The sequence below is a fragment of the Phyllostomus hastatus genome, unplaced genomic scaffold (assembly GCF_019186645.2).
Source record: "Phyllostomus hastatus isolate PE091 unplaced genomic scaffold, TTU_PhHast_1.1 phas_scaffold_78, whole genome shotgun sequence".
Lineage (NCBI taxonomy): Eukaryota > Metazoa > Chordata > Mammalia > Chiroptera > Phyllostomidae > Phyllostomus > Phyllostomus hastatus.
In genome coordinates this window covers 18570208-18594622 of record NW_025334041.1, presented here as the reverse complement: position 1 = coordinate 18594622, position 24415 = coordinate 18570208, and the positions used below count along the sequence as shown (strand labels likewise).

At 39.6% G+C, this 24415-nt stretch overlaps 1 protein-coding gene across 1 annotated transcript in view; it reads left to right on the top strand.

Moving 5' to 3' along the window:
- The window catches only part of HDAC9 (histone deacetylase 9), an 820804-nt gene that overhangs the window by 54708 nt on the left and 741681 nt on the right, over positions 1–24415 (top strand). Inside the window, exon 2 of the mRNA XM_045827591.1 lies at positions 10958–11073. Within this exon, the coding sequence (XP_045683547.1) occupies positions 11052–11073 (22 nt within the window). The 5' untranslated portion in view covers positions 10958–11051. The remainder of the gene's footprint in view (positions 1–10957; positions 11074–24415) is intronic.

The following is a 24415-nucleotide window of genomic DNA, read 5'->3' as shown; positions in this document are numbered from 1 at the left end:
GACCACTAGCAAGAGATAGAGCTGTGAGTAAAAGGATCAGTGAAATCCTCCTCAACATAGAAAGAGAGGCCTTCGATTCTGTTGAAATTCCCAAGGTGATCTGTTAAAACGGCTGAAAAGTCCTTTATAGAAGGATTTATACAGTACTCAGGGAATATGCTTCATGTTTCTCTTCAAGTTTCTACAAAATGATAGTTGTTCCTAACTTACTGCGTTTGATATTTCTGTTTGCCTTTCCATCAATACCCAAGTGATTTTTTAAAATATTAGTAACATCAGTGAAAGAAATGGGTAAATGTGGTATATTCACAGGAAAACGATAACACAGTATATTTCCTTGGGGTCCACGTTGCCTTCTAAAAGAACTGAAGCAAAGAAAGGGAAAAAAGCTTCAGTAATTGGATCCTTGTTGTAACCCTAGTGGAGTGAGCAAGATGAATAGCTTTGCGGCAGCACTCTCTTCCGGGGTGAGAGGCGCCGCCGCGTGCCGCTGTTTTCTCCTGGGATGGAGCTGGCCTGCAGTAAAACACGGTTTCTGTACTAATAATGATAATCAGCCTACAGTTTCCAGCACTTTCTCCTTATGATTGCATTCATTTTCTCCAAGCCTCACAATGACCTGGTGAGTGAAATAATTCATGTTTAAGCAACTGAGGCTCCGAGAGGTTAATTGACTTCTGGATCCCAGCTAGTGAGCCATTTCCCAGGGGCACTTGCCTGCATGAAGGGATTATCAGATCTTCAAGGGTTAGGTTGAAGCATTAGAGAAATCACAGACTACGTGTATGTATGTATATATATATATATATATATATATATATATATATATATATATATATTCAATATTGAAGTTTGAAAAAGAGAACCAAGTCAATCTAAATAGCAGTGATGAATAAAGATCTTTTGTGTGTTGCTAGCTGATCATAGCTCGGCCTCCACCCTGGCAGGGTAGTAGACCTGGAGCCGGTTCTTTTAAGTGTGCTTGACCAGGCAGTTTTCTGCAGGGAAGGTTGCGGTGTGAGAGTTACAAAGCCCTCCCACCGCACAGGTGTCAGAGGTTGTCTGTTGCAAGTTCCTTCACTTCGACTATTACTTCCTTTTCACAATTCTATTTTGGACTTCTGTCTCGTGTGTATTTACAGGTAGACAAAGCCTTTTTTTTTTCTCCTTTGCCATGACTGAAAAGGAGCCTTGTACATCCTGTAGTTTCTGGGCATTGTGAATCTCGTTTTAAACACAGGCTGATGATAATAGTGGCTGTGACTCCCTATCCCCTATTGCCCAAGCAGGGGAAGTTGCAGGTGGGGAACTTCAAAGATGATCCAATAAAGATCAGTGAAGGAAGGCTTTTTGATAAAATGGTCTTTATTATACAAAAACTGTTTGGGATATGACTTGGGTACTGAAGACCCTGGGGCTAATCACAGTGTTTTAAAAACCAAGGCTTGCTGAGTAAAGGTCTGTTTTTATTAGTGCAGGTACTGTAGTTGGCAGAATTTCTTCTTATGAAATAAAATATCTTGCAGACCATTTCTGATTATGTTATGTATTTTTAGATGTTACCATTGAGTTATATTTATAGTATAGACTACTGAATCCTATCTTAAATATGCAAAATATATGCATAACTAACCTCCCAAGCTGCGTTCCTGCTCTATATTACATTCTACAGTGTAGCCTGTGCTTAAATGGTTCTTCCAAAAGTCTGAGCATGGAGCTTATTATTTGCTTTTAAAATCTAAGTGCAGAGTATGCACGGGAGGGGCATGTGTGACCCTCGGCACGACACGTTCTGCTCTTAGCTATACTCTAAGGGTGAAGCCAGCAAATATCTGGCAAGTAGACTGGTTTCAAAACCACAAGTCTTTCATAGGTGACTGCTCGGAGATCAGGATGAGACCAAAGTTGTAGATGTACTAGTTTTTCTAGCGTGTTCACTGACTCTGAGCTCCAGGTGTCTGCTGTGGTACTAGGGGAGGTTCCCTCACTGCATCGTTGGTGGGGCTCCCATCTGTGCCCATCAGTTTCCCAGTCCCCAGAGTCTCCAGGGTCCTGATGCTGAAGACACCTAAGTATTGTCAGGAGAATTATTTGCGTAGTCCTGCTTCTGCTACTAACGTTGAAAGAGCAAGTGTTCTGAAATCTCTGTATCCCATTCTCCTGTGTCTTGATGAAAAGTGGTTCGATTATTTTCATGTAATTGTGGGGTTGTAGAACTTGTCTAATAAAGAAATTTCCTTTGGAGGAGGAAAAAAATGAAACTAATAAGCAGGTGAGAAGCTGAACCCTTCCAATGATCTGAGAAGTGACAGTATCTTGAATTTCGTAATTCAGGGGCCTTTTGCGATATCTGGTGTCTCCCACTGATTCACAAAGCACCCGCCCCATCTGGGTCTGCTCTTTCTAGATGGTAGTCTACACTCTGGAATAAATTTCTTTCTTCCTTTGATCCAAATCAAAGGACTGTGTGTTAGTCCTTCAAAATGTTTTACCAACAGGTTGGGTAAATGATTCTGCCCCAAAGTCAGGCAACTACAGATTCATTGGTTTAGCCCTTTCCCTTTGCTGACTCCCTCATCCACCAAGAATTTATTGTGCACCCACATGTGCCAGGCACTGTGCTAAGTGTGGGAATTACTGAAATGAACATGGTGCAATCCCTAAACTGAGGAACATAGTCTCATGGTGGGTAGATGTACTTTGCCAACATAAGAGGTATTATTATCTAACATAGAAGGGTGTTGGTATAGTGTGGAACAAGACACAGTGGGAACATCGATGAGGAGCTGACCTTTTCATTGGAGTTGTTGCTTAAGAATTCTCACTGAACAGAGCCTTAAAGAATTTGTGCTGGGCCCTGGCCAGGTAGCTCAGTTAGTTAGAGTGTTATCCCATACACCAAAAGGTTACAGATTCAGTTCCCTGTCAGGGCACATGCCTGGGTTGTGGGTTTGATGCCTGGTCCGGGTGCATATGGGAGGTGGCTGATTGATGTCTCTCACACCAGTGTTTCTTTCTCCCTCTCCTTCTCCCTTCCTCTCTCTCTCTAAAACCAATAAGCATACCCTCAGGTAAGGATTAAAAAGAACATAAAAAGAATTTGAGCTGGGAGGTGGAGAAGAGGTGTTACTATCCTTTACAGAAAATGGCACAAAAACATGGAAATGTGAATGATACTATAGAGAAAAGTCAGGACTTACACTCAACTGATATATTTAGTGTTCATTCTGATTTATGGGTGTCTGTGCCTCAGCAGTAGTTTATGATGTTGAATATTACCCTAAGAATAATGACAGATTGCCTGGAACCATAGAAGTTACATGTGAGGGGAAAAAAAAGGAAGAAGAGAAAATGGAGTGGGAGGGGAATGTGAATGCCAGCTAAGGAGGTTGCAGGCACTGGATTTTACTTACTCACCCATTTATTCATTCATACATTTCCTAGAGGCAGGGATACCAGATAGGAAGCTAGATAAAGAATCTAATCAAGAACAAATTATTACTTGAGCTATGGCAGCATTCATTAAAATGGAAAGGAGGGCCCAAATATGAAAGGTATTTTTAAGATATCGGTGGATGACTGCCAGTCAAGATGGTGGTGTAGGCAGACATGGATCATTTATTTGCACAATCACATCAAAATTACAACCAAAATATAAGCAACCATCATTTGGAACTGTCAGAAATTAGGATGAATGGAAGTCTGACAGCTACAGAATTAAACCACATCCATCCAGACTGGGAGGAGGTGGCAGACGCAGGACAGGCTGGTCTCTTACCCACGTGTGATGGATAAAAATTTGGGAGGGTTTTCTCAGGAGCGAGGAGTTCCAGCCCCACACCAGGCTTCCCAGCCCAGGGTTTCTGTGCCAGGAAGATAAGTCCCTGCAACTTCTGGCTACAAAAACAAGCAGGGATTTTGTCAGTGGAAGAAGCTGCAGGAGCCCCAAACAGTTCCACTTAAAGAACCTACACACAGACTCACCTACTCAGACTCACTCTCTCTGAGCTCCAGCACAGGGGTAACAGCCTGACAGGCACCGGTAGCATACAGGGAGGAACTGAAGTGTCTGGCATCAAGGAAAACAGAGTCCATTGTCCCCTTTCTAAGCCCTCCCCTTACAGAGTTGGCAAGCTGGTGTCCTATCTGAGACTCCATCAATCTGGCTAACACTATTTGCACCACCTTGGAGATCCCCAGAAACTCCACCCCACCCAACTCATGGGCCCACCCAAGCTGCTTTTCCATATGAATGGCTAGTCTTGGCTCATGTTGCACAATTTTCTAAATCCTATCAAACCAGCAACAGGTGGCCTCAATGAGCCTCAGGCATGCCACAAGCAGCAGCCAGCCTAGATTCACAGGTTGGCTCTACCTGGGAATCCCTAAGCCCAGCGCAAGGACCAGCCATATGAGATCACTTTATAGCTTAGGCAGGGTGGCCCCCCAGGAAAACACAGGTCGGGGGCTGATCTTGGCCTGCACCACCCAGGAAACCCCAGGGCCAACACACCCAGTAGACAGCTACAGACCACGTCAGAGCACCACCACCCTGTCCCTGCACAGCCAATCCTCCATAGATGGCGGAGATTGGTGGTCAGTGGTCACACTCAATCTTTACCCCTGACTGGCCTGGGTAAATCCCTCCCATTGATCTGCCAACAGCAACCGTGGCTCAACTACAAGGGGAGCGTGTACTCAGCCCTCACAAAGGGCACACCTTGAGTACCCAGCTTGTTGATAAGGGAGGCTATGCCACTATGCCCTTTAGGACACCTACTACATTAGGTCACACTACCAAGACATGGAGTCAACTCTATCTACTACACAGAAACAAACACAGGGAGGCTGCCAAAGCAAAGAAACGTGGCCCAAATGAAAGAACAGATCAAAACTCCAGAAAAAGACCTAAACAAAATGAAAATAAACTCTCTACCAGATGCAGAGTTCAAATCACTGGTTAGAAGGATGCTCAAGGAACTTAGTGAGGACCTCAGCAGGATAAAAAAGATCTAGTCAAAAATGAAGGATGCACTAATTGAAATACAGAATAATTTACAGGGAAACAACAGCAAAGTGGATGAAGCCAAGAATCAAATCAATGAATTAGAACATAAGGGAGCAAAAAACAACCCATAAGAACAAGACAAAAAAATCTAAAAAACTGAAGAAAGTGTAATCATCCTCTGGGACAACCTCAAGCAGTTCAATATTTGCACCATAGGTGTACTAGAAAGAGAAGAGAAAGAGCAGGAAATTGGAAATCTATTTGAAAAAATAATGAAAGAAAACATCTGATTTGGTGAAGGAAATAGACATGCAAGTCCAAGAAGCACAGAGAGTCTCCATTATGATGGATGCAAAGAGGCCCAATCCAAGACACATTCTAATTAAAATGCCAAAAGTTAAAGACAAAGAGAGAAACTTAAAAGCTGAGAGAGAGAAGAAGTTAGTTACTTACAGGGGAGTTCCCATAAGACTGTCAGCTGATTTCTCAAAAGAAACTTTGCAAGATAGAAGGGATTGACAAGAACTATTCAAACTCATGAAAAGCAGGGGTCTACAGCCAAGATCACTCTAACTAGCAAAGCTCTCATTTAGAATGGAAGGGCAGATAAAGAGTTTCCCAGACAAGAAAAAACTAAAGGAGTTCATCACCACCAAACCATTATTATATGAAATGTTAAAGGGACTTATTTAAGAAAAAGAAGATCAAAACTATGAACAATAAAATGGCAAAGGATACAAACCTATCAACAATGGAATAAAAAAAACAAACTAAGCAAACAAAAAGAACAAAGACATGGATACAATGAAAGTTCTCATGGTTGCCATGTGGGAGGGAGTTGTGGGGGAATGGTGAAGATGTGAGGGGGTTAAGAAACACAAATAGGTAGTTATATCCCCATAGCTATACAGTATACAGTATAGGAAATAGAGTAGCAAAAAAACCTACAAATATGACCCATGGACATGAACTACGGTGCGGGGATTGCCTGAGGGAACTGAGGATGTTGGATGGAGAAGGGGCAAAGGGGGCAAATCAGGACAACTGTAATAGAAGAATCAATAAAATATAATTAAAAATAAGGTATCAGGGTACTGGCTTTGGTGACTATATATGTGAAACGCAAGAAGTAGAAAATGAAATAAAAGCTGAGGTTTCCATAATGGAGTAACGGATAATGGAGTGTCTTTGATGTAGCCAATAAAAGTTTGTTGAATTGAATAAAATGTCAAGAGCAATTTTCTAGTATTTTTCTCTAAAAATGAAATTGTGGCAGAATTTTAGATTCTGAGGCATGAGAGAGAGACTGTGGATCCGAAGAACCCCCTGATACTCAATGAACTGGCACAGTAGGCTTATTCCACTAATAAACTATCTCTACAGTGGATGCTATGAATTGAGTCAGCTTGTGAATCCTACTCTTCAGAGGAACTGGAGCTATAATGGCTCCATCTGAGAAGAAAAGGGCCTGCAGACTGAACTGTGCATTACAACTGCCCTAAATCTGGGGAGGATACATTAGAGACATAGTTTTCGCTGGCTACATAAACTACAAAAGCATTCGGCTTTCTTAGGGGCACACTGTCCAAAATAATACCAATTGCCCAAAAGGAAAAAAAGAAAAAGAAAACCATAATAAGAAGCTCAGACTATACTTAAAAAAAACAATAGAAATATTGTGGTAAGAACATGATGTTTAAGTCAGATTTGAAAGCTTATGCTGTGAGAATTCTTGCAGTCATTTATTTTAGATTTTTTATTTATTTTATGATCTTTTGTGTCTGACTTCAGTCAATTCATTGGCTAGATAGATCTTTTAGTAAAGAAGACCTGCATTTCATGTGTCATTATTGAAATTGTGACAACTAGGTAGACAGTCCTGACACTGAAGCAGCTGTGCTGGAACGGCCATAATTCCTTGCGGTCCTCTGCAGGAGAGCTCTGGGCTAGGAGTCAGAGGACTGGCCCTTCACTTACCATCTGCATATTTGTGAACACATCCTCAGCCTCTCTAAGCCTCTAATTCTTCATCTGTAAAATGGGAATAATAATGGCTTATTCAGTATACTCCGAAGGGCCGTTTGATGACTGGAGGAGAAAATCCTTGGGCAAGTTTTGTCATTTGTAAAGCTCTGCTGCTTTGCCATTCATTACTATGGAACAGTCCATGTAGGTGGAGTGCGTGGAGGACCCACGGAATCACAACCATGGTGATAATGAGAGCAGTGTGGGCTGGCTGCATCAGCAAGCTAAGACATTGCAGGATGTCACTCCTGGAGTTGTTACTTGTACTGTATATCCCAGGATATTGAAGCAGTAACTTGCTTGCAGGCAGCAGACTAACTTGTAGTCAGAGATAGTCATTTGAAAACAAAGATTCTTAGCTTCTAATTGTGGATTCAGGTAGCTCAGGTATAGTCAAGAACCAAAATAACAATTCTTGTATCTCTTTAAGTAAAAGATTCATAGCAACAGTTTTCCTTTTGCTGTTCTTCTCTACGTCCTTAAGTGTGCACATATTTTTACAGCATAGGCAATTAATATGCAAATTAATTGAAACCAGATATATTCCTATATCTGCTTTGATCACCTGTACTCTCAATAAACAGTACTTTTTTCCCATTTTCTAAATTTATCTACCCAGTTGAAGGCTAGTTTCCTATTATTTCTAGTTTAGGCTCATTGTAAGGATGACTTACATACTAGGGGGGAATGTCCCCATTCTCAGAAAATAGTGTTTCTCTGAAGCCCATTTGGATAAAGAAGTATGGGAAGATTTAAGAATAAGTTGGTCATTCTTGTTGATGGATGTTCCCCACTGACCCGTCTTTCTTTTCCAAGAGTTAAAAAGGGCTTCATTTGTAAAATTTCATATCAATGTTGTCCCTAAAAGGTGTGAATAGGAACTGCTAATCTGTTGACTTGTTAGCCACCAGGAAAGGGGAAAAGGGAAGCTTAGGTAGGTAACTGATGATTCATTCTCTCTCTCCCTCTCCCCCCACCCCACACACACACAGACACACACATTGTGCATGATGTATGTTTAAAGGATCAGTACCTCTGAAACTTGTTAGGAGAGCTCCTTAAAGAATCATATTCTAGCCCTGGCTGGTATGGCTCAGTGTATTGAGTGCCGGCCTGTGAATACTAAAGGGTCACGTATTTGATTCCCAGTCAGGGCACATGCCTGGGTTGTGGGCCAGGTCCCCAGTAGGGGGCACATGAGAGGGAACCACACATTGATGTTTTTCTCCCCCGCTTTCTCCCTCCCTTCCCCTCTCTAAAAATAAATAAATAAAGTCTTTAAGAAAAAAAAACATATTCCAGTTATGCAATTATAGCTGTGACACTTTGATTCATTGTGGCTCATTATGAATGAAGATACAATAACTGGAGACTAGTACCTATCAACATAGAAGTGCATATTAATTCTCTTTATAGTTGTCCAGGTAACAAGGCTTTCCTAATAGTAGAGGAATATGTCATGATTAGGAAGTTATTAAAAAGATTGAATGGCAAGGAGAGTAGTTTAACTTTTAAAAAGGCATTGAATGATGATATTTTAGAAGTAGAATTTGCATTTCCATTTGAGATTAACTGCAACTCAAATCTAGGGCTGTGAAGGCAAAACCCAACAATGATGTCACCAGCCATAAATCAGCATGTCCTGGACTGGCATTATTTATGTTTGTGGAAATGAGAGGCAGAGGTGGTGAAAATAGAAACGTCTTTTCTAATTTTAGATTTTGGGACAAGGAGCAAAACTTCACCTTGGTATTACTACTCTTAACTATTGGATATTATTGGTTAAACTGAGTTGCATTTGGAAATATACAAGCATCAATTGTACAAAGTGACATTATAGATTAACTTTTTTTTGTTTTGTTTAAACACTGAGAACTGTGCCTCTGATGGAAGGCATCTTTTAGTGTTCCTTTCCTTCCATTCTCTTAAGTCCCTTGCTTTTTGTTATTCTTAATTGAAAATCAAACCACTGAGAATCCAGAGTGCAGCAAGAGCATTTAGGATGTTCCAGACTGCAATGTAAAAAAGGTAAAAGTGCCAAAAATATCAAAGTCCACACTCATTAATTTTAGATGCCCTATACATTTAAATCTAACTCAAGTTTTAATTTTGATTTTGTTTCATTACCTTTTAATTATGAAGCAGATGACATCTCACCTATTTTTCTCACCTCAGAAGAAGGTGTGGGGAGAGTGACAAGTATCTGTTAGCATGGTTGATGTAAAAATGACATCAGCCCTGGCTGGCGTGGCTCAGTGGTGTGGCTCAGAGCACTGACCTGTGAACCAAAGGGTCGACAGTTCAACTCCCAGTTGGGGCACATACCTGGACTGCAAGCCAGGTTCCCTGGTGGGGGGCATGTGAGAGGCAACCAGACATTGATGTTTTGCTCCCTTTCTTTCTCCCTCCCTTCCCCTCTGTCTAAAGATAAATAAAATATTAAAAAAAAATAAAAGTGACATCAGTATGGTCTTTCTAAAAGTACTTTGTAACTGTTTAAAACTATGCAAATGATTTCTTCTTTAAAATATGATATTGACTTTTTTTATTTACAAGTCAGAATCAGAATGTCTGTTTGCTGATACAGAAATAAAAAGTTTTCTGTTCTTCCTTTTTCAGTTTTTAAAGAAATATTGCTTTTTCATCAACATGGAAATTAAGATTCTTTAAATAATGTTAATAAAATACGCACATCGTATAATTTTGAAGATTTATAAAAATATACAGTTTATTGTTACTAAGTCTTAAACTATATCCTGCATTAAAGAGGCCATGAGAAGTAGCCTGCTGCAGTTAATGACTATTTAACTGTTCTAATAATGAGCATATTTCTATTGAGAGACCATTTAAAGTATTATAGGTATTCTTGGTGAGCTTCCATAGTTCTTCAAAAGAAATACATATTTATATACTGCTTTATACATTTGGGCAAAAAAATAGTAATAACACTTTCAAAATATGGCTGGGAAAATGAATCACAATAAATACATTGGATTCTCAAGGTAAAGAGATGCCTCATTCTCAGGGTTACAGCATTCTGTGTATAAAAATAGTGCAATAGGGCCATACTATTTTTGCAAGAAACTCATTAAGAGCAACATTAAAAGCTCCTTTTTTTTCCTCTTTCTTAAACTTTGACAAATTCCAGTAAACTGTGAGGAAACTGCCCTTCCAGTTGCTCTTCCTTTGCTGCAGTGTCGAGCGGTGAGAGTGTGTCCGAGTTAAAATCAGAAAGCCCCTTAAATTCCTTCCAAGAAGCCCATCCTGTGCCACTCCTAGAAAGACTATAGCTGTTACTGCTTTTGGCTGGAACAAGATTGCAAAAGTCTTCAAGAAGAAATGGAAATTGTAAGGGGAGTTTCCTGCCGCTCTTATATTTTATGGTTTATTTATCCCTTTTTTTAAGTCCATTAAAATTCCTTCCTCAAGATGTCTTATCTCTAGATGGAAATCTTTGACAATGATAAAAATACTACGGAATGAGATACTTACATCCAAAATTCCACAAACTATTTTAAATTTCTAAAATAATGATAACAAACAACAACAACTTATAGTGACTAGTTAATAGGGAACTAATTATAACTATATGAAGTGGTTTCCCATTCACAGATTTTATTTTGGTGTTCACAATATTTCTGTGTTTTTAGCATGACTGATAAATTTGCTTCTTTATAGATAAAATTCAGATAACAGATGCATAAATTATATTAATTGTATATCTATATGTAGTACCTATATATATCTATAATAACATATATTGATATAGATCATTATTGATGAAGATTGCAGACACTTGGGAAGTTGATGTGACTTTTTCAAAGACCCACGGTTGAGCTGTGGCTGAGCGGAGACTCTCTGTCTCTTTTCCTTCGTGGTTTGACATAATGTGTATCATCCACGTGCCTTTCTCTTGCATTCTAGGTTTCTCCTCCACCAGGCCCCTGGGGACCGACGTTGCCAGCTGAAGGAAGGCTGTGAACCCGCATCCCACCCATCAGTCCGACTGACTCCCGTGATGAGCTCACCAGTGCAGCCCGGTCAGTCTCATTGCTTTTTAAACCTTTAACAGACTGTGTATGAAAGATGTTGCTTTGTGTTGCTTCAAACCAAAAATTTAAGTCATGAAAGGACTTTCTGTGTTTTCTGATGTAGATTGGTTGATGGAATGAATTTTGAATATTTATTCTGGAGCCAGGCCTCTATTATGTAAACCAGCTGGCTTTTCAGGCAACTAACTTCATTCACGTTGTTATCTGAGCACTGGGCTTTCATTCTTCCAAGTCTCATGTGACATTTGGGTTGAATTTTATGAAGCTATAAATGTTTATTCCAGATGAGGGTGGGCATCTAATTCACACCCATGGTCTTGCTGACCCAGTAAGTGTCTGTATGCTCTTAAATTGTTCTGTGGACTTTGGAAGTCAGCATGTGGAATCGCTCCTCCTCCATCTCTTGACACACAGGAAGGATAGTTTTCCTCCCCACCCTTCTCTGCTGTCACTCCTGTTTCCTCTGTGCGTACTTAATTATAATCTCAGCACCTGCTTCCTCCCAATCCAGTGTACTGTGTGGCTCATGTAATGTTGTGACCAGCACTGCCAACACCCATTCCTACAGGAACAGGGTGTCACTTTTGGAACAAGCACAGACCAAGTCTTCAGAATGACGGAGCAGGTTCAGAAACCACATGCTTAGCATGAACGAATTTAAAAAGAATTTTCTGTTCGGATTACTCTAGGAGCATTCATTTCTATGTATTATTTAAAACACTGTTTCAGCATCTTGATATCCTTGAGTTATCCAACTTCCAAGATTGAAGCTAATGTAATATTATATTTAGAGTTTATAAAGGGAAATCTTTGCCAAGAATTTCCCTCTGCAGAGTGCCACACCCAGGTTAGCTGTTCTGAAAGATCATGGCCTCATGAGTCTCCCCCCACACCCCCAGGAGGCCCGCAGCTTGCATGTTGAATTTGGAACTGGAAATTATTGGGGAGTAGAACTGTGGTTGTTGATTCTAGATGACATGGCAGAGCTCTCTTCCACAGTCTTCCATTATAGGTATGGTTTATAATTAGCATTGTCATCTGGATAAGCAGATAAAGGGTAACCTTAGCCTCTTATCTCTGTATCCACGTGTCCCAGAGGCTCCCAAACTTTACCACGCATCAGTATCATTGGGAGGGGTTGTTCGAAACAAGCCCATGACCCTGACTGGTGTGACTCAGTTGGTTGGGCATCGGCCAGCAAACAGAAAGGTTGCTAGTTGGGCAGGGGATATGCCTGGGTTGCAGGTTCAGTCCCCAGTCAGGGCATGAATGGAAGGCAACTGATTGATGTTTCTTTCTTGCTGATCATTGTTTGTCATCTTTTCTTTCTTCCCCCCTTCACCTTTCTCTCTAAAAACCAAAAAACCCCATGCTCATAGTGTTTGACTCAGTAGGTCTGGACTGGGGCCCAATAATTGAGATTTTTGCAGGGCTGCGGCTGCCTGGGGACTAGGCTTTGGTAACTTCTGGTCTAACCTGCTGTGCCTGTTCCTTCCCCCGCCAGCTCCCCAGCCGGCGCTTGTACATTGCCCTGCGTGAGCTGCTCTGCTCATCAGGTATAGCCTAGTCTTCTTATCCTTTCTACTGAGATGAACTTAAACCCATGTTAGCATTTTATCTATGTATGTATTGCACTTTAAATACATATTATATATATTCATTTATATATAAATTTAATGTTTCAAAATTGCATAATTTAACACAGGCATTTAATTTAGAACCACCACAGTCGAACTTTTTTTTCCCTTGTGGTAGAATGTGTTGGAATCATTAAAAAACATACTAAAAGTAATAGGAACACATTGGCTAAGTACAGAAGTGGCGGAGCACTTCCCCCATTTCCAGAAGTTATTATTTAGAATTTATACAGGGGCTTGCCTGCAGTTCCCAAGGCCAGAAACTAGACTGTTTATACATCTAAACAAATGTCCCCTGTCCCTTTTTTCTCTACCCCCTCAACATGCACATACACACATGCAAAGACACGTGCAGACACACACACACCCCTCCCACAGTTTGTCACCTCCCACCTTCACGTCATCGGAGAGTGACAGGGCAAACTGAATCATGGGAAAATAGAATTTATAGCAGTGACCACAGCTCTGTGCAAATGAGACATCTGAAAAGGCATTTCTACCTGGATATGTAATCTTGAAACGGACACAAAGTGCAGATGTCATCGAGGCTCCTGAGAGATGAAGCTACACAGGAAAAATTTGAATCCAAATTATAATGGAACTCAATTTACACAACTTATGAATAGTGCAAGCAGAGAATTTCAGCGTCTCTATGGTCTTTAGGTATCATGTTTCTAACGTGTAGACCTGGACCCACTTGTTTACTGAGAAACACGTAGTCCCATCAGAACACTACAAGTGCTTAGATTTGCTGTTTAGCTCATCAAGGCCTGTTTATTTATTTTATTTTTATTATTATTATTTTTTTAATTTTTTTAATTTTTAGAGAGGGAAGGGAGGGGGAGAGAGAGAGAGAGAGAGAGGGCGAGAGAGAGAGAGAGAGAGAGCGAGAGAGAGAGAGAGAAACATCAATGTGCGGTTGCTGGGGGTTCTGGCCTGCAACCCAGGAATGCACCCTGGCTGGGAATCGAACCTGGGACACTTTGGTTCCCAGCCCACGCTCAATCCACTGAGCTACACCAGCCAGGGCTTCAAGGCCTGTTTAAAGGTAACTACGCTGCAATGAGTGAATGCAGAAATATTTTGATAAAGTTAGCTGAAAAAGATGTAATGTAATCAATGCAATGTAATAAATATTTTTAAATTGTACATGCTTAAGGAAAAGTGGATCAAATGGCAGAAAGTTAAACAGGTAAGAGATTTTATGGTGATTTTTTAGTGGGAGCTATGGGCACTTTAGAGAATTTCTCAGGTAGGTTTGTATTGCATCTAATTTCATTCTAAAAGTATTATTTTTGGAGAGGTCTGTGTAAAGGTGATATCACTCTTGGTTTTCTCATCTTATGTGTGAAACAGAGGGTAGGGTGAGATTTTTTGTTATTAATGTTAACTGCTTAAGAGGTAAAGTACATTGGGCAACAAAGCTATGGAAACACTGTATATATGTAAGGAACAGATGGTCAGAAGCAATGTTTACTGAACTTTGTGAGGTACAAGAGAAGGAAAACAGATGAGTGCATGCAGCTAACTCCTCCGGAGGGAGAAGAAACAGACACAATTAAAGGAGATTTGAGAGTTAATATGAGTCATATTGTCCACCCAGGGTAGATGGTTGGATGTGTAGAGAGTGAATGTGAGCCGATGCATCAAGGTGCGTACAGAGAAGGAGGGACTACGATACATAGTTCAGCTTCTCCTACTGAAGACTATAACAACTTGTAGCATTTTAGAAAAAAAAATAGGAGTTCTTATAGGTGAATCTATTGTAAGATATAACATGGTCAAATATATAGGACTCTTTTAAAAAAAGGAAAATAATACCAAATGCCTTGGTGAGTTTCACATATAGCTGACACAAACTCACTACTGGTAATATCTCGCAGTTGAATTCAGCTTACCCTGTCCTCAAGAATATTGACTTTATAATATGAAAGTATCCTTGGAGGCTGCTGTGTCAATGAGGGAGTTCTGGCCAGGAGAATAATTGTGTAGTTAGGAGAAGGGAAAAAGTGGGAGATAAATGAGACAATACTGAGTGAAGCTCTTGACTGTAGAGTCCTCAAAATTTCCTTGTGTACTTTCTTATAAATACATTTACTCTGGTGAGAGCAGCATTAGACAGAGGTCTTAATCAGTTCTGTTTGGGAAGTTTTTATGAATGAAATCTTAATTGAGGACAGTCATAGCAAATGGGCCAGGTGGGTGGGAATCTTTTCTGTTTACTGCCAGTAAGTACAAATCATGATTAGAGACCTGAAATGCACTTGGAAAATGTTTGGCCACAAACACGAATATATTACTCTGCTCTTAGTCTGTATCTTATGGCACCATAACTATTCCACTGGTGAGAAATAACCTAATCATTTGACTTAGAAGTGTTTTTTTCTTACATGTCCTTTTTTTCTAACTATGCAAAAAGAGAATTAAATTGGTTAATGCATTCGCCATCCATTTATTTTGCTTTTGTTCCACAAAGGGCTCTAAGGGATTTTGTGCACCAGGAAAATAGACTCACTCCAATTATTACAGAAGTTCTTTAATAGTCCGTGTCACAGACACAGGACAATATTTCTGTTTGTCTTGAAAATTTGTCCTGGGTGGTGTGAATTCTTCTTTTCCCCATCTCACACAAGTTCTCCATATTCAAGTATAGTTGATATCAAGTACTAAATAGTACTGTCTTGATCATTCAGCCAGTCAAACAATAAGTGCTGAGTTTTGAATATAGAATCACTAGTTCTTATTCTAATTTTGCTTTGCCAATAGTGTTCTTAGGGCACTGGGTGCTGCTTTTTGGCATCAAGGAGCTAGAACAAGGGAAGACTACGTGGGTAAGATTGGCAGCTAGTTGCTGCAATTGACAGAGTCATTTATTCAAAACTCATGAAGCAAATATTTTGTGCCAGGCAGTGTGTTGTTTAGTGGTACTAAATCATGAGCCTTATGCACAGCACCTTTTAGTGGGGGAGACAAAAGTGTAAATAGTTTTGGTTCATTCATTGTCCTCTTTTAAGATATATATGAACATAACTTAATTTCTGAGTACTGCAGTATGGATGCCATTTCTAGTAATTTAATTTTTATCAGAAGTGCCAAATCTGAGAAGGAAAGACTTTAGGGCTCATCTAATCCAGAGTTTCCCAAACACGTCTGATAATAAGAATCACGTGAGGCTCTTGTTAGTAATACTGGTTCTTGGGCCCCTCCCCTCAGGAGGCTGGTGTGGGAAACCTGGAGGGGGTACTAAATAAGGTGGATCACCCTGCTCTTCACTGTGGCTGGGTGAAGTGCAGAAATAAATATTGTTTAGCCCTGGCTGGCGTAGCTCAGTGGATTGAGCTTGGGCTGTGAACCAAAGCATCGCAGGTTCGATTCCCAATCAGGGCACATACCTGGGTTGCAGGCCATGGCCCCCAGCAACCACACATTAATGTTTCTGTCCCTCTCTTTCTCCCTCCCTTCCCTCTCTAAAAATAAATAAATAAAATCTTTTTTAAAAAGAAATAAATATTCTTTAATCTGCCTAACAAACTCTAGTGTTTCTTATTTTGGGACTCTAGAAAAACAAAAAATACTTCATCAAATCTGATCTTACTATAGGTGTTTTCTCCTGTCAGCTGAGATATAACTCGGTTATTCTGCTTTCTGATAGATAAAACAGCAGTGCTGTGGAAAAGAAGAGGAGGGAACAATGTGTGGGGACATTCTAGTGGTTTGTGTGTGTTCTCTGCTACCTAGGCCTTCCTGTGTTCATGTCGAGATGAACCAAAGTGATCCTTCTAGGGTACATTTCCGTCCCTTCCCCACTCCCTCAAAACGTGTTTCTACCTGTTTTAGCAGAGATCGGGTTTTTAGTATGATACTATAGAAAATACGATTTAAGCCTGAACATTTTTAAGAGTAAATAAATTAGGCTGTATCAACCCTATGGTGATTCCAGCATGACTTTTAATTTGATGAATCTTATTTATATGAAGTAATTTCGATGAGAATGTTCCCAAAGGAATTTTCCAAACATAGACCACACAGTGCATCATACCCCCAGACCTATGCAGCGATGTGGCCCTGTGGCCTTCTAGATGACCTTGGGTGGTGGAGTTGCCATAGCAGTCATTGCAAAGTTCGATAACTTTAGTTTTCAAAGCCCACTGCATAAAGGTAGCTCATTTTTCTTTTCTTCACCACTGTGGGAACATGTAATAACTATTCCACCCCTATGGAGTCAGAGGATCAGGCAATTTATATAAGCTAAAGGTTCGTGGCAAGATATTCTATATTCTATTCTATTCCTTTCTTCACTGGCAAATCTTCAACAAAAATTCATTGAGTTTTCTCTACATGCCTCTGTTTTGCTAAAGAACTGAATACTCTTATAAAAATGTAGATTAGCTGATAATCAAAAAGTTCTTTGAAATATAACTTTGCTATGGAAATGCTAAGTAGTATAAACAATTTGAGGGCAAGCATTAATGAAAGTTTCACTGCAAGCATTTTTTAAAGAGGACCAATAAAAGCTTCACAGTTCAGTTAATACAGCACAACATTGGGTTTTCCAGAAGCATATGGGGCCCAGAAGGCCTGCCCCTGTTTTTAAAATTTACGAACTCTTTAATGATTCACCACTTCTACTCCAGCGCATTACCCACCATGGTGCCATTTAGTCATTAAGTAGGAAACGAAAACCAGGACAGAGCTACAAACAAGTATCATAATGTCCAAATGGGGACTTTTTCTTCAGTTTGTTCACAGTGTTACCATAAAAAATGAATGGTGCACCCAATAAATTCAATAAAAATAAAAAAAGGAATGGTAAATGAAGTAGCCATAGGACAGATCAAGTAGGTAATGGCTTCTCCTGGTGAGTGATCAGATGGCTTTTTAATGAAATACAGGTCAAACCTCATTGCAATAAGCTGTGCGTAAGTAAAATATTTTTAGTTTCCCGGCTAATTATTTATTTCAAGTGGTATTCAATAAAAGTATTCTAAGATAATCAAATAAGTTAATCCCTAGAAGGTTTTCTTGTAATAGAATTTGATTGCAGAGTATAGTATTGGTGGGAAACACTGAATATTACATTTATTAAATATTGTTTCAAATATATATTTTTACTAATATAACTTTACAGTTATTCTTTTGCTACTTCTTTTTTTTAAGATTTTACTTATTTATGTGTAGAGAGAGGGGAAGGAAGAGAGAGAAACATCACTTCGATGTGAGAGAGAGAGACATCAATCAAACAGTTGTCTCTCTTATGAGCCCTGACCAGGGGACCGAACCCCCAACCCAGCCATGAGCCCTGGCTGGGAATTGAACAGGTGACTTTTCACTGTACGGGATGACACCCAACCAACTGAGCCACACCGCTCAGGGCTCTGTTGCTATTTCTAAGTCTAAACTTCTCAATCTCATATTCAAATTTGAAACAACCAGAGTGAGCATTTTATTTTACTCATTCTCCAACTCCTGAGGGACAGTGCTTTACAAGTTAGTCCCAATCTTTTCCCAAATGTTCTGTTTAAATTTATTCTGCACGTTTATTTGTTCCCACCTTTACTTTCCGCATTAAATTTTGGTGGGTAATTTAGTTGATATATTTCTTACTGTGTTCATTTGCAGCACTACCAAACACCCCATAATACAGTTCAGACAGGAAGCAAGGTTATTTCTTACTCACATAAAGACCGAAAGGGTTTTCCTGAGTGGTGGGCTGTTCTTTTTCTAGTGGCTGTTCAGGGCCCCAGACAGCTGAGAACGGTGGCTCACACCTCCACCGCTCATGGGTTCTAACATCCCCGTGCCTCTCCACAGCAGGCTGTGTGTAAGTTTCCCTAGGTCTGTCACTTCTGTTCACAGTTTATTGGGTAGAATTTAGATATGTAGTCACACCTAATTACAAAGGAGTTTGGGAAATGTAGTCTAGTAATAGCCCAGGAAGAGAGAAAGAGTTTTGGTGAATAGCTGGCCAGTCTCTACCACATTCACCATTCACTGGGAGTACAAATACGGTATTGCTTACAAGAGGTGCAATATTTCATAATTACTTAAGAATTTATTAACTCTTTCATAAACTCCAGTTATTAAAGAATTAAGTAAGGTTCCTTTAAGGAGATAGAAACCCATTAGCATCAGGACAAATCAACTTATAAACATTTTCTAACAGCTGTTTGACTAAGCCTTTCTCTACGAATCATGCTGAATAGTGAAGCTGAGTAGCTGTCAGAAAATTCAGGTTGTTTTTAGTGGGAACTCTCCAGGAATTGGGAATATGGTATCTATTGTAGACTATTGTGTCCTTAATTAGTGTATAAAAGTCATGTCAGTGACAGCTGAAAACTGAAAAAGAAAAAGGTCATGTCAGTTTATCTGAAATTATAGTTTCATATATACTGAGGAAGAATTTCCTTAATATTCCCAGTTCTTATGCTTGGCCTTTATTGCACATTGGCATTTTAAACACATTTTTAGACACCTTCATAGTTTTAAATATTACTCTGAAAATCTAGGCCAATTGATACATACTTGTTTTGCACTGATCTTTACATGGACAAAATTATAAAGCAACAGTAGGCTTTGTTTTATGAAAATCTGTGAGCAAAATGTTGGTATTTCTGCAAAATACACAGGGGCAGCCTTTTGTTTATAGCATTCTGTGGGACCTTCATAATTTTTTTCTCTGTATACTTTATGGTTTGCTCTTAAGAGTACCAGAACTTTGTGTAAGTATAGGCTGTGTAGCTTATGTGCGTTTTCGTGTGTGTTTGGCGATACTGTAATAGATCTGAGCAATACAGAGGTACATAGGGCCATATTCCTTCCTCCAAATAACACTCAAATGCTTTGCTTTATATTCTGTTTATTTCTTAATTTTTGTCTGTCATCTTATGAGAATGTCAATATACAGCAGTATCCTCCATTTATAATTTATTGCCTCTAATTTATTGTAGGTTTAGAAAGCAAAGAACTATGTTAAATAAACTTGTTAGTAAGATAAGAACAAGTTTTATAGGTTCTCAGGAGATGCACAAAGGTCTCTTTTATGAGCAAAATACATCTTTGTTTTTTCTTACCTATAGTGATTATATTCTAACTATCTTCTGAAACCCCTTATTTTCTTGGTTCTCTCTGTCTTTGCTGTATAGATTTACACAATTCTGAGCTTTGTGATACGTTATTATGGTTTTGATTTTTCCATGCATGTCTTACAAATGATATTCAATAAGTTTTCTCAGTGCATATCCATGTGTTGATTTATGTGTTGCTTCGGAGTTACTTTAATATCCAAAATAAAAGACATATGACTAAATTATTGGATTTTCTTTAAAATCTCATATTGAGTTATAGAAAATAGAAAAACTGAGATGGTCTGTGAAATTATTTTAAGTCTTTCTTTCATGATAACTTCCTAGCATTTGATTATGTAAACAAACCTCTTTCCTCTTGTGATAGGAGGTTGCTCCTTAGATAGTTCTGCATAATGAACCTTTTCTCCCCAGACTCTTCTTAACTTCCAGGAAGACTTACTCTTCATAGTGATATTATAGTTCCACTGGCAGCTGGCCGAGCTGGGGAATTTCCTTTGGAGTTGGAATTTGCCCTAATAATTGCACCCCCTTTGGAATTAGGTGAGTCCTGAGAGAGGGCAAATGATCACAGCAGCACGCACGTAGGCATTCGTCTTTTATTTTTCACTATTGGAGGAAATTGCTCTTCAGAAAGAAATGCTGAAATTACCTATAAGCAAATTATTAATGAGGAAAGCTAGTGATGAGGGGTGGACTCTGGAAATGTCTGCATGGGCAATAACAGCTGGTGCCACCTTCCGGGTCCACTTTGACCAGAAGGGCTGCTTGCTTACCTGACCAGTGTTTTTCTGATCCTGAGATTTTATGTTTTCTGGAGCTCTGAGACTGCTCTATAGATGGGCAGAGCTGGAACTTCATCCTCAACTCCTCTTTTAAAAATCTCTCTCTGATAAGAAAAAAAATGCCAAGTCATTGTACTTGTTGGGTTTGTCACTGGGATGCCAATTATGCTCATGGACATGGGTGTTTTGGGAATTTTACTATCATTTAGGGTGTACTGTCTGTTGAAATAAACTATTAACCCAGTGATTGTGAAATATCTTCCTGATATGATCAGAAAGACTTATATTCTTTCATCATAGGTTGTATTAAAAGAAGTATTGTAATGAAAGATTTAAGAAAAAAGTGAGTAGCTGTGAAAAATTCTTTGGGGATGGTTTTTATGTTATTTTTAGTGTAGCTGAATCTTTGTGCCTGTAATAGGGTACTTCGTTTTTTAATGATGGAGACTTGACTATATCGATATCTTACTTTGTCTTTATGTTGGAAGTGAAATAATAAATTGGAAAGCACATTTTAAAGGTAACAATATATTAGTGAAAGGACCTAGAAATTAGTAGAAAAAGTCAGGAAGCTAATTATAGAAAAAGGAAAAATAATACATACCATAACTTGTGTTAGGCAGTGTGTGCTACTGAATCTCCAAATTTCAATAAAATATGTCAAAGTAGAGTTCATCTTCCCGTCTGTTGGGAGAACAGATAATTCGCCTACCCATCTGCCTTCCTACCTTTCTCCGTTTTCTTGCTTTCTTCTACTGTTATCCTGCCTAATTCCAAAAAAAGGGCTTGGGATCTATCCCATAAGTTTTAAAAAATAAAGTACTTGAGGAGGAAGGGACGTGAAGGAGGGAAAATTGGATAAAGTAAATACCCTTAGTCCATAACTCCAGTTCTATACAGTTTCTCGTAGAGGAATGCGCCCTGAGCATCCTGGTAGCACGTCTGTTTTCTATCACGAGATTAATCCTCTTTCAGCCTATATCTGATCAAGTCCCTGCTGTGTTTAGCACACGTCAGTGGCTTTTCATCACCTCCACCAGAGGTGCACAGGGACCCTGCGCCCTGTTCAGGTTTGTCTCCCTTTGTCTCTTCTCGGTGAGCCCTGCACCCTGTCCTCGTTGCCACATGGAGCTGGGCACCTTCTCCAGGTCCTGCTTCCCCGCTTTCTCACTGCTGGAAGTGTCCGCACCCCCGCCCCACACTAGGAGCCGCCCCTCCCACACACACCACCCCCTCTTCCTCCCCCTAGTTCTTGAGAAACTTCTTTACTTATCCTCAAGACTTGACTTCAGTTCCGTGCTCCCGTGAAGCCGCCCCACGTGGCCGGGGCTTCTCTGACATCTGTTCCCTCTGTTGATTGTACAACTTCTCTTGGTGCTGGGAGTTGTCTTAGTAATAGACTAAGCTTTTTGAGAGCTAAGGACATCTTTCTAAGATTTTTTTTTTGGTATAAACTAAAACAGTGCTATTTATTTTACTCACAGTTGCTCGCTTAGTTAAGTAATACACTGCCTAGCACATAAAAGGAGCCAAATAAGTGAGGGAAAAAAAGGACAGTTTGTGAGGAGGCTGTTGATAGTGGTGCTATCATTGGAGGGCGGGAGGAGATTGAAAATATCTGAGCAAAACCAAGCTGCTTGATCTCTGGTAAATCATGTCCCTTCCTCTGTGGGTTTTTTTTACCCCCCTCATTTGTTGACTTTCTTTTCTTTTCACTTCTTCCAAATGACAGTTTTGGAATGTTCTTTGACCTCTGTTTAGTGCTATCCACTGAAGTGTTTTTTCTTCTATTTCTAGGGTGGCCTGTCTATTCTTTGAACAATTAACATTGCAACAACAGGGTGGTTATTGTTTGCAAGACTTTGTGGCTGAGACTGAGTTCCCTAAATGTGGAGGAGCCTCTAAATCTGGAAGTGCTTTAGCTAGCACAGTGGCGGAGAAGCAGCCCTACCCGCCTCTTTCCTTTCAGTAACTTGGACTCCTCCCTGTTCTAACACTTAGCAGCTACCTGCCTCCCCATGAAAAATACACGTCGTAGCTAAGAATTACAGAAAAGAGTAAAAGGATTTTGAATAGTTAACCAAGAAATTGTTTTTAAATTACTTTAGAATTCATTAGTCCAACATCCTTTAAACTTTGAAAAATGCATTTTTGCATGCTGTATTATTAAGTTACTTTTTTATATTCTGTACTCCTGTGTTCGTAAAATATGCATATGAAACAGCTCTTTTAAAATTTGTGACTTGTCAATATATTGTTTTCAGTTCCTCTCATTTCAAATAATTTGATTAACCCACGTCACCCCAATAAATTTAATGAAATTTGTTTTTGACATGAGGAAAAATAATGAGCTTATAAGCACTTTAATATAATAGTTGAAGCCTTAAGAAAGATTAAATGAGGGTCTTACACTTCCTGTGCATTTGCATTAAAGATGCGTTTTTGGTATCATTCAACAGTGGGCAGTATACATCTGAGAAACAACACTTTGTCTTATATTTCTAGTCAACTGAGGTTCCCTTCCCATCTGCCCCGAAAGTTCATTTCTGTAAAGATCAGGGGAAGAACAGATGTGGAACAGGCAGGCACTGCATGCCTTTCACGCAGGGCTCCCCAGGGAACCCCTTTGGGGAGGCTTTTGTTTGTCACACATATAACAAGTGTGTCTTTGCCCTGCATGATGCAATGGTCCAGCCTCCTGTGGGGTAACATCCACTGACAATAAAGCCCAAACCCATTAGTTTGATCGCGAACTCCCTGAATCCGTAGGGATTTGCCCCAGTCTAAATGAGTGACTAAATCTCAAACTACGAGATAAACCTGAGGTCCTTGGTGAGTAGGGACTTGTTAAGGTTAGATTGTTTATTTTGCTTGTTATAACTGTAGGATTATTAAGGAAATGTTTACCTCTTATTGTGGTCATGTGTTCTTAATGCCTGTATTCCTTATTATTCTCCATTCCCCACCCCCATGAAAAAAAGTCTTCATACTCAGGAGGTCAAAAAAAGCCTATGTCTCTTCCTTTGAACACTTCGTTACCTAATCTGTTAATGATAAACTATAAAATGCACTTTTGGAGTCATTAGTAAAACCCTAGGATTTAAACATAGGCTCTGGAACAAGTATTACGTGTCATCTAGCTGTTATTCACTAAATCTCCCTTTGTCCCAGTTTCCTTATTTGGAAAATATGTCATGAATTTTTGTTGCATTGGTACATAAAAGGTATAATTGTAAAAAAAGGAAAAGATAGTAAAGCATCTAGTGTGGATTCGGAATTATTGCACACACGTTTGTTTTTCTCTCAAAGGCGACCTGTGACTGTCCTTCGTGGTGTCATCGTAAACTCTGACATCTGCAGGTCTTTCTACACTGATGCGAAAGACCATCATTTCCAGGCTGTCACAATTTCCAGTTTTGTCTCTGTCTCAGATTTGCTCACATTCGAGCAGATGGACTCATTCCCTTCCTCTTTTATATTGTATACCAGCTCTCTCTGCCACCTGCCTTGCTTCACCTTTTTGGGGTGTTTTTATACTATTTGCCAGGCCAGCAATTTCTATAAGCACACCCTCTCTCTTTTCCCCTCAGCACATTTGCTGTTGTACATTAGTTACATGTGGTTTAATGAAAATATTGGCCACAGGTAGCTTCCTGGATCTTTTACTAGCAATGTTGTATTGTCATTTTTGTGAAATGATTTTTTTTGGTCAAATACGGTAACATTGGTGAGTGTAAAGGATTTATCATTTTTGCAGTTTCCATCCCATGGCCCGAGAAGAGGTCATGGCTGGTGCCCAGGTTGAGATCAGAGTCTCAGAGCTGTG